General features: G+C 44.9%; 1 protein-coding gene across 13 annotated transcripts in view; it reads left to right on the top strand.

The window, feature by feature from the left end:
- The window catches only part of TNNT3 (troponin T3, fast skeletal type), a 45,217-nt gene extending 34,840 nt beyond the window's left edge, over positions 1-10,377 (top strand). For 12 of the 13 annotated variants that reach the window (XM_065592050.1, XM_065592053.1, XM_065592058.1 and 9 more), the window contains 6 exons: positions 1,242-1,319; positions 1,643-1,756; positions 2,185-2,294; positions 3,187-3,277; positions 7,127-7,167; positions 9,998-10,377. In XM_065592050.1, the coding sequence (XP_065448122.1) occupies positions 1,242-1,319; positions 1,643-1,756; positions 2,185-2,294; positions 3,187-3,277; positions 7,127-7,167; positions 9,998-10,046 (483 nt within the window). In that variant the 3' untranslated portion in view covers positions 10,047-10,377. Of the gene's footprint in view, positions 1-1,241; positions 1,320-1,642; positions 1,757-2,184; positions 2,295-3,186; positions 3,278-4,043; positions 4,085-7,126; positions 7,168-9,997 lie in introns of all 13 variants that reach the window. The other variant, XM_065592052.1, reaches the window with a different exon arrangement.
- Positions 10,378-10,463: the final 86 nt, after the last annotated feature.

The following is a 10,463-nucleotide window of genomic DNA, read 5'->3' on the forward strand; positions in this document are numbered from 1 at the left end:
GGCTGGTGTAGAGTGGAATGTGCCCATGTGCCAAGGTGGAAGTCTAGGACACCTTGCAGTGATAGCCTTAATGAGGCTTGGGTCAGTGCACTAGCCTCTCATTTCTGAAGAGCTAAATGCAAACCTGGGTTAGGTCCCAAATGAAAATAAGTCTTGGGTCTTCTCATCCTTCCTTAGGAGTGTGTTTGTTTATACCATAAAACACCATATACAGTTAAGCACAGCTCAGGACCATAGACCATTTCTGCTCTGACATATCCAGGAGGAGGTTGCTGCAGGCCAAGTCTGAGGTGAATTGGTAAAGTGATGAGGTGGACTTAAGACTGGAGTAGCAGGGCTTAGGCAGGTCAAGGATGAGGTAAAATGGCAGATATGTGTGGTGGGACTCAGAACTAGAACATCAAGGGGTGTTGCAGGTCAGAACAGAGGTGCATTAACAGAGCTGTGTGTGAAGCCCATAACTAGGATAGCATGGGTTGCTTTAGGCCTGATTGAGGAGACTTGACTAAGCGGTGAATGGGAAGCTTGGATGCTGCCACAAATGAGGAACTGATACCACAGCTAGTGCCTATATAATGTCTGGGTCTAGGCAATGGTATCATTTCCTCACTTATAGGAGCACTTAATGCACTCACACACATACATGTTATAACAACAGAGGATAAGCTGTGGGAGCTACATATGGGAGAAGACCAGTCTCCCATAGGCCTGAAACTCAGACATACATAAGGATAATCCTCTTTCAACCTTAGATAAGGCAAGGATTGCAAGATATGGTCAATCTAGCCCCCAACTACACTGGGACAAAAACCATTTTTTTCATTGACTGGTTTTCAGTGCAGTTTTAAACTGGTCCAGTCCAAATGCACTTTAAATGTGGTGGATGAGGCATAACCATTCTGAAAACAGGTGTAGAAACCACCTGCTAGCCTCAGGTCCCCTCTGTAGATGGACAATCTATTCTACTTGTTCAATTCTGGCTTGAGGGAAGCCTGTCCCACACTGCACAGACGTGACCACGCTCATTGTAACTCATCCCTGTTCTCAGCCTCCCAGGTGTTTTACAGTCATGAAATTCACCTGAGGTCCTTCAGCTGGCTATACGCCTCATCCTGCACATTTTGGTAAAGTAATGGGAAAGGTCCACTGCCTAATATGGAAACTGAAGTCCTTTATAAAGCTTTGGAGACGAATAAAGCCACATACTGATGACTCTATGCCTCTTCCTTTGTTTCGGGCAGGAGAAACGCAGAGCCGAAAGGGCAGAACAACAAAGAATCCGGGCTGAGAATGAGAAGGAGCGCCAGGTCAGGCTTGCGGTACGTGCCTCTGCTTTCTGTTTTCCTCTTGACACATAACAAGAAAGTACCTGGGCTCAGATCTTGTTCGGGAACTGTGAAAGGAGATGGAGAGAAGCTGCAGGTCCCACCTGCCTCAGGAATACCAGAGAAGATACTGATATGCTCCTCATTACGGTGAGGCTAACTGGGCAGAGCTTGGGAAGGAAGCAGGTATATACCTTCCCAGATGCATACATTTCTACATCATTCCCTGCAGTGACTCCTGCTGCTAGTGGAGTAGGTGTGGGCTCCCCCAGCCAAAGTCCTTTCGGTAACTTGTTTTTCTATGGTGCATTCTGCAGGAGGAGAAGGTAAGAAGAGAGGAAGAAGATGCTAAGAGAAGAGCTGAGGATGACCTGAAGAAAAAGAAGGCTCTGACCTCCATGGGTGCCACATACAGCAGCTATTTGGCAAAGGTAAAGGCATTGATCAATGGATGAAATAGGGAGGCATTAAACACACTTCTCTGAATTTTATCACCACTCGCGTACCTCTCTGTCACCCCTTGAGTCTCCTAAATTCTCCACCAATCATTAGGAATTCAGTAAGTTTGTTCCAGCAGTTGCTAGGAATCCTTTAGATTTTCATGACAACTCCTATAACTGCTTGGGATTCCCTGAGGTTTCAAGGCCATTGCAAAACTTTTAAGAGGTTCTCAGCTCGTGTGGAGTAAGTGTGGTTGGGAATGTGCTAATGTCTCCAGAATGGCCCCAGTGCATCTGCCTGGAAATGCTCCAGTACTACGTGTCCATGGTTCCTTAGCTCTTTCACAATATCTCCTTACTTCATCCTGAATTTGTTCAGGGCAGCATCCACTGATGTTCTGGGCATATGTTTCCTGCAGGCTGACCAGAAGAGAGGAAAGAAGCAGACTGCTAGGGAAATGAAGAAGAAGATCCTGGCAGAGAGGCGCAAAACACTAAACATTGACCATCTGAATGAAGACAAGCTGAGGTAACATGCCATCTTCATTTGCTGCAGGTAGATTGGGTGATTTCTCAGGGAGGTCAAGGCTGACAGATCTGAATGAGGACACACAGAAATTTCTTCTAGTGGTCTGGGGCCTCCCACACTGAAGGGATATAGAAAGAGAGTGTGCTGTGGGAGTACCTGTGTGCCCTGGGATATAAAAGGAATGGGTAGGGGCCACTTTAGAAATGCCACCCTACAGAAGAGCCAACCCTGGTGGAGACGGGGCAGAACAATGGTGGATGTCCAGAAATAGAAAGGGCTGTTTGTAATGTGGTTAGTGTCATAATTGTAGGAGTATTGCAATCCAAGGAAGAAGAGCAGGCCTCTGCCAACATCAGTAATAGTAGAGATGGGTCTGCACTGCAAAGATCTAGATGTGAACCTTCTCAGAGTTTGGAGGCTTCGAGAGATCTAGTGTTCTGGTCCAAGCCAATCTCTAACTAATGTTACACTGGGTCAGTTTTGCTTATCCACCTTAGCCTGGTGAAAACTACCATGCCAGTTGCACAGCCAATTGCTCATTCAAGCTTTGGAATCCCACTCACCACTTCCTCTCCATTTCCCCTGGGTTCTTTAGTGAGAGACACAGAGCCAAGTAAATAAATAAACTTGTGAAAGGGTGTTAATAGAGGAAACACAGGAAAACAGTGCAAGGCTGAAATGTTAAAAGGGATTAAGCTGAGGAAAATAAAATCTGAACATAAAAATAGTGAGTGACATGAAGCTGGGGAGGAGTTTTGAAGGGGAAGCGGTACATGCTACACCAAAATTTTTTTTTTTAAATTGCTACTAGTGTCCTGAGGGCCACAGCAAACATGTGACATTTCAAATGTGTGAAATATTTCTCCTGTCTTCCTCCCTCCTAAATGCATAGGGATAAGGCCAAGGAACTGTGGGATTGGTTATACCAGCTGGAAACTGAGAAGTATGAATTTGCAGAGAAGATGAAGAGTCAAAAATATGAGGTGGGTTGAGAAGCAAGTTGGTGATGGCACCAGTCACCTCTGGGTCCAGTCTGCAGGAAGCTGTGAAACCCCCATAGGAAATGTGTGGAGATGTCATTAAGCTACTTCCACACACAACTTGGAATATTTACTCAGCAGAGTAAATTGCCAGAGCCGTGCATGGCACACTGGAATCATATTTTCCATAACTGTGTACCTACCACATGCATGGGGCTACTATTAGCAGGCCGCAATTGAGTCTTAAAGTTGAAATTGATTAGACCAGAATCTATGAAAATGAGACACGCACCACAATGGGAAAAGAAAAACCCCATTGTTTATTAGTGTGGAAGAGAGGTGTGAAAAGGGGTTAGTCAGACTCTTTCAGTTGCCTATCTCCATCAGCAAGTGACTTTCTTAATCACATGTTCAATTTCATACTTAAATTTTGGATTTTTTATTTCCATCATAGAGTTAAAACAAAAAGAGTGGGACGGAAATGACCCCCTGTGGAGTGAACTCTTAGGAGGCCCTTGATGAAATCTGTGCCTCAATAGATGTGCATTTTACTGAAGTGTCACATGGTATCAGAGCGCTGACATGTCCCTTTCAAGTCTGATAATGGGATATGCCCATACTCGACTGCACTAAACTTCAGTGACCAAGATCCTGCTGGGATCGATATTTCTGGCTGCTTTTCTCTCTCTTCACTTCCTTTTTTCAATTTTTTTTAAATACTTGGACTGAGAACAACCCACACCAACATGATGATCTTAATCTCTCTTAGATTACATCACTACGTAGCAGGGTGCAGGCGCTATCCAAGTTGTAAGTACAAAGAGTTCGCCCATGTGACAGGAGCAGCGAAGTCTGCTAAAATGCATGAGCCTCCTGCATGGCGAGATTTCGCGCGCTTGCGCACGCAGGTGGACAGCGCACTGGCACTCAGTTCCATCTGGCAGAGGGACGAGGAGACTGAGTCTTGCGTGTCTCCCTTCACTTCGTTTTTCTCTCACCTTCCATTCTTGTAAAGCAGGGTGTAGTCTGAACAGTGGCACAAAATCACAGTGGTGTTTAACAGCTGCAGTTGGATGATTCATGTATGCTCAGATGGAATGAATCTTCTGGACACTGCATGACATCCCACTAGTTTAAATGGAATGCAGCAGCACCATAGATAGAGTGGGAATTATGTTCATGGCATACATACAGAGAAATTAGATAAAAACAGAAAAATACTCTTGCTGGAAGGTTGCAACATAACACTAAATTTCTTAGAATTTAGAATAACACACAAGAACCCCAAAAACAGAGAGAGACAAAGCAGGCTGCTCCTTAAACCAGAGAAGCACAAATTAACTTACCTTATTCTAAGTTGGCTTTGTGTAGAACTGACTGCTGAAAGATCCAGACTGCATGCTTCCCTGTAGAGCTCTGTAGCTTATAGAAAGTACAAAAGGAAAAAGAGAAGAGGGCAAAAAGTGTAATAAAGAAAGAGTGAGAGAATAGAAAAGAAGACAGAAAGAAGAAAGGTCAGAATGAGTAGGAAGGCAGAGAAGACTGAGAAAGAAAGGAGAGAGAAAGATGGGAAGAGAAAGTGTAAGAAGGAAAAAGAAGAAGAAGACATAAAATAACAAAGAAAGCAAGGGGGAGAAAAAGGAAGAAAATTGGACACACAAGATGACAATGAGGGGGCCTGGTTTTAAGCACTGGCCTCTATGTGTACATCTTCATTGCATTTTAAAACTCATGGCAGAGAGTCTCAGAGCCCAGACCTACAGACTTAGGCTCTTGGAGCTTGTGCTACTGTGCTAAAAACAGCTGTGTAGATGTTTGAGGTCAGGCTGGAGATCAGTGGAGACTGTGGTGGGGACTGGGCTTCAGAGCCTGAGCTGCACTGTCTACACTGCTGTTTCTAGTGCCATAGCACAAGTCCCTAGTCTGTAGACTTGGTCTCTGAGACCTGGTGCTGAAAGTTTTAAAATGCAGTGTAGATGTACCCCTATTGCTTACTGGTACTGTGTAAGACAGTGACTGCTGTGCCTACTGTCACAGGTTTAGCAGGAAAGGTGAGTCTCAAGCCCTTGAGTCAGTTTGGAGGGCAAAGCTGAATCTCTGCCAGGTCTGAAAAAAATACCCAATTGCGATAAATGACTCAAATCCAAGGAGTGGATTTTTAAACTACCGTAAGTACAGAATGCAGCAGATCTTTCCTTTTTGATGTTGTCCTGTTGCCTCTAATGTCTCAGTCTCTTTCTTTCTTTTTTTTCTGTTTGCCATGGGAAAACTTGGCCCAGGAAATCCGGGATGGCAGACCATCCTGAAATGTGATCTTTTCCTGTTTCAAGCACTGGGAATTTCAAATGCCATGCGACCCTTGCTGGGTCATCAGTTCTTGGACTGTGAGTTTGCTCAGAACATGGAGTCCAGAGGCAATGGAGAATTCTGAATTACACCAAGAGCAGAAGTGGGGGGAGAAGGGAACTCTGCAGGTTAACTTTCACCTCTGGAAACCAGGGTTCGATCCTGATTGGGTTACACAGGAAAAATGAAATGAACAGAAGTTGGTTGTAGACTCATTCTAGTTTTTAGTGGACATATATTCAGAGCACAAAGATCACTGGAAGACTGGAATAGCAAGGCTGCATGTCAGGACTGAGGTGCTAACTCAGGCAAAACAACACAGCAGCCACACATTGGGTCTAGCTGGTGCTTTGTGTATTAGCCCTTCACTTTCCTGAGCATCTAGTTCAAATCTAAAATTCCACCATGATTAAGAGAGGATGAGCTCATCTTCATTATGAATCCCCCCCCCCAGGGGCAATGGAACACAAGTATTACCACACCACAAATTGCCACAGTCTGGAAGATGGTTTGGGAAGGACCTGAAATCCCCCACTCCAGCCCTTCTTTCTATGGTTACTGTGTTTCCTTTCTAATATTTCCTCTCTATCCTCTTGGGAACCCTTCAGTCTATTAGATAAATGTCTGGAAAGGGTTTTGCATTGTGCATTCTCTACTTCCTGCCCCCAAATCAGCACCAGAGCTGCTCAACTAATTAGCCTGCAGAAAGTACTAGGAGAGCACATGCCCCATCATCCTGGGGGCCGGATCCAAAGCCCACTGAAGACAACAGGACCTGTGGAGTCTAACTATCAAGATATCATGAATTGCCTAAACCCAGTAATACCCCTCAGTTGGAGTATCTCTCATTCCCAAAGTGCAGCAGTCTCTTTATATGATATTGATGGGTGGAGGGAAGGGCAGCCTGCACCCCTCCAATATACTTCCCCTCTCATGAAAGCCCTGGAGTTATTTGTTGCTGAGCATACTCACTTGTTTGTCTCCAGCTTTGGAGCTTTTCTGTTTCCAATTTCTCACCTGTCCAGGTCAACCCCACCTTCCACTTCAATGTTGCTAGCTACCTGGTAAATTTACAGCTGGGTTGACGGGAGGGCGAGGACAGCACACACAAGGAGATCACACCTCTCAGGGTCTCGTGAGCTTTCAAAATGGCCAATTTATGACTTCCTAGGTCACTTACCTCAAGTTTGGCTATACATGAGTTCACCATAACTGGGTTCCATTGTACGTGAACTAATTAATTATTTTAACAAGGGCAACAGCACCGTCCCTTCAGTTGGATCCCTCATCTGTGCCTCCTTGTAAAACATGAAATTAGCTTGTAAATTTACTGCTAGTTAGCAACATCTCAGTCAAGAGAGTTTTCATTTGAAAAGAAAGAGTTTCTCCCCATCACAGGCACCTGTCTCCAGACCTCCAGCCAGGTAAACCACTTCCCTCCCCACAGGGAAATCAGGTCACTTGGCAGAGCCCTTTAAAAACCCTAGTCGTGTATGTTGTTTGCAGATCACCACCCTCAGGAACCGGATTGATCAGGCCCAGAAGCAGTAAGTACCTATGTCCCAGCCTAAAGTCTGGGATATCCGCTCAGTGTTCCAGCGGACACTTCAGCTTTGATGCTGACATTTTCTTCTCAGAAGGGAATGAGGCGAGAAGTGGAAGGGCAACCTCCAACCCGCCCCCACCCTTAGAAAATGATGGTCAAACTGAAGTGAATTCATAACCTAATGTAAAAGAACCATCATCTCCCATGCGCACACCTTCCCACAATCGCTGCAAAGATGCCAGCCGCTCAAGCCGTGACTGTTTGTATTGGCTGAAGTGTTTTGAACACAGGAGCGGAAATGGTCCTTGCTTATACAGGATGGAGAAGTGATTGCTGAGATTGTAAGGAAAGGTGTGTAATAAGACTAACATCCAGGGTTACCCCATCACACGGATGTCATGAGATCAGAGGTGTGGGTTCTTTTCATAGGTATATGACTTCCCACTTTCCTTCCCCACCTTACCTCTTTAATTTAATTTCTTTCCTGCTTGTGAGTCCCATGTCTTTGTTGTTGCATGTTTTCATCAGGAGACCTCAATACATCAGAGACAAGGGGTTGGGGGAGGGAGGAGTGTGTAGAGAAGTAAAAGGCAAGGAGGAGGAGGAGGAGTCTTGTGAAGAAGGGGAGGGAAGGTCTCCGAACGCTGAAATCTGCTCTTTGCAGTTTCTCTGTACCATGAAGAGTTCCGGTCATGCAAATGACTCAAAGAATTAGGTATCACCAAGGACCAAACATTCTTCCCCTGGCCCCCCATTCACACTGGAATGTCAAATGAATGTAACATTTTGGGTGCAGTTCTCTGTAGATTCCAAACAGAGGGCTTGATGTATTTACTTCATAGGGAGTATGGGGTCTCGTAGAACCTTGCAAGATTGTGCTAGTGGCTCATCTGGGTGGTTTTCTTCCTCCTATGTCTTCTGATCTCACTACCAGAAAACCAGCATGAAATGTTACCATGCTAGGGACCCTCCCAATTATCCAAAGAGGTGATATTTTTCCTGGAAGTATCTCTTTCCAGAGATGGTTCTTCTGGGTGTGATGGCACTTCATTTGGAAAGGTACGATTGTGGATCCCTCCAGGTATTATGGGGCATTTCTCGGTGAGAAACGGAGCACGACATTCCAAAGTACAAATCTTTCATCTTGGTGTATTAGCCTTGTATGCTCCCTTTTTGTTTTAAGGAACAATAACCCCCCATAAGCATAGTCTAAAGGCAGGCATAACATGAAACATCTTAGGCCTTGTGAAACTCGAAGTGACAAGAGAGCTGCATTAATTTGGGGAGCTGACAGTTAGGCATGCAGCTTCTACAGTGATTTTTGATCCAGTCCAAAAGCCAGGAAAACGGAGAATGAGATGAGTTTAAAGAAAACTGAGCTTAATAAAATGTCAGATAGGATATTCTCTGAGTAAACAGACAATAACCCCTTGTCTCTCATGTAAAAGGTCAATTTTCAGAATAGACTGTCTTCTATTCTAAATTGGTTGAGAGGTAAAGTATTCATTGTATGTGTGTATAAGTCTCTATGGAAGACTCTCCCATACATAAGCCTACTACTCCTGAACAAACCCACTGTAAGTTGGGGCCTATATAGCCATGCTAAATATACCCTTCTGCTGTTGCCTTTTAATCCCTTCCCTGCTGCCTCGAGGAACATGTGTTCCGAATGCAGCTTCCTTGGAAACATCCATTCCAACCAACACAACATTTGCTATCCGCTTCCACTGGCCACACAGATGTGTTTGCTCGGCACCCTTGCTATGCCGTTTAGCACCAAAAAGATTAAACAGCTTGCAAGTGGTTTGATTCAAGAAGTAGCCTTATTGGTGTATGTTTGGGATGGAAGGGTACGGGGGTTATGCAATGCACAAGGATTCAGTGCATTGCAGAGTGAACCATTGCTGACACAGTGCAGAGCCTAACCAGACTAACTTTCTCACTTGGAACACACCTGGAAGCAGGCATGCATCTGTTTCACAGCAGGAAGGTAAGTGGATTGCATGTTGAAATGCTATTCTGCATGCAAGAAGATATTACTTGGTAATCATTTCCTCGGGGTGCTTTACAAGCCTTAGCCTGAGGATCATATGGAGACTGCATCCATACATCCCCCAGTAAGACTGGGTTACTGGTACCAATGAGGGTCAGAAGAGGACACATAATTCTGGGAAACCAGAATCATCTCTTTGCATGTGTTAAAACATTTTATAATTCTTTACATTCCCCACACATTGTAGGGGGGACTTCAGTCCCCTTTACTATGGCATAGCAATTCTTTTATTCAGCCTTAGTTGTATTTAAATATTGTTCTGATGATTTTGCATGGGAATAATTTCTAAAATTCTATTGTCAGGTGACTTGGGCCTCTAGGTACTGTACTGGCACAGTCCTGAGGAAGTCCTTTCCATTTCCAGAGTTGCACCTGAACCCATAATCCAGATCTGAACTTGGGAAATGTTCAGATCTGGAACTGGATCTGCACTCTGAAGTTTGGGGCCCATGTCAGCTAGTTTCAAGGATCCCCTGCTCTCTGAGCATACAATTCAGTAAGCGGCAAAGCCTCTGACCCCTCCATTCCTATACTTCCTGGCCATCCTCTGAAGACCCCAAGTAAAATCTGCTCCCACCATGATAATCTCTTTCCTCAGAATGTGCTACAGCTGCTCTGGAGCAGGTGCATCCAATTCTCAGGCTATCTGATCAGCTCCCTCTGCTGACTCGAGGTTTAGAGCTTCTCAGCAAAGTAGCAGCTGATTGAAAAGACAAAAGGTCAGAGGACTTTTCTGCAGCACTCACACTGATGTGTTTTCCTTCTTTCTGTACTACAGCAGCAAGAAAGCAGGAGCCAAGGGCAAAGTTGGAGGGCGCTGGAAGTAAAGAAACAGAAGGTGACTGCAGGCAGGATCATCCCCGGTGGCGTGGCTAAACATCGCTGGCCTCCCCCTACCCCTTTCACAAATCAATTTCACTCCCATGCTTGAGCAAAACTACACCACCAGCCTGGATTGCCTACTCCTTTTTTAAGGACTCCAGCAGCGTCCTGAACTAAAAGGAAGGAGGTCCCCGTGGAACAGAGATGACTCCCTGCTGGCACCTTTCCTGCTTCATGTGTCCTTTGTTTTCCTGACACCAGCCCTCCGCTTCCCGTAGATTGCTATGTATGAATCTCTGGATTTTGTAAATAAAGTGTGACCGATACCTACTTCAATTATATATCTCATGACTGCCGTTTCGGGTTCTTCAATTCCAAAAATTAAAATTGTATCCAACGTTGCAAAGACTCCAAGGGGATGT

The sequence above is a fragment of the Chrysemys picta genome, chromosome 4 (genome assembly GCF_011386835.1).
Source record: "Chrysemys picta bellii isolate R12L10 chromosome 4, ASM1138683v2, whole genome shotgun sequence".
Classification (NCBI taxonomy): domain Eukaryota; kingdom Metazoa; phylum Chordata; order Testudines; family Emydidae; genus Chrysemys; species Chrysemys picta.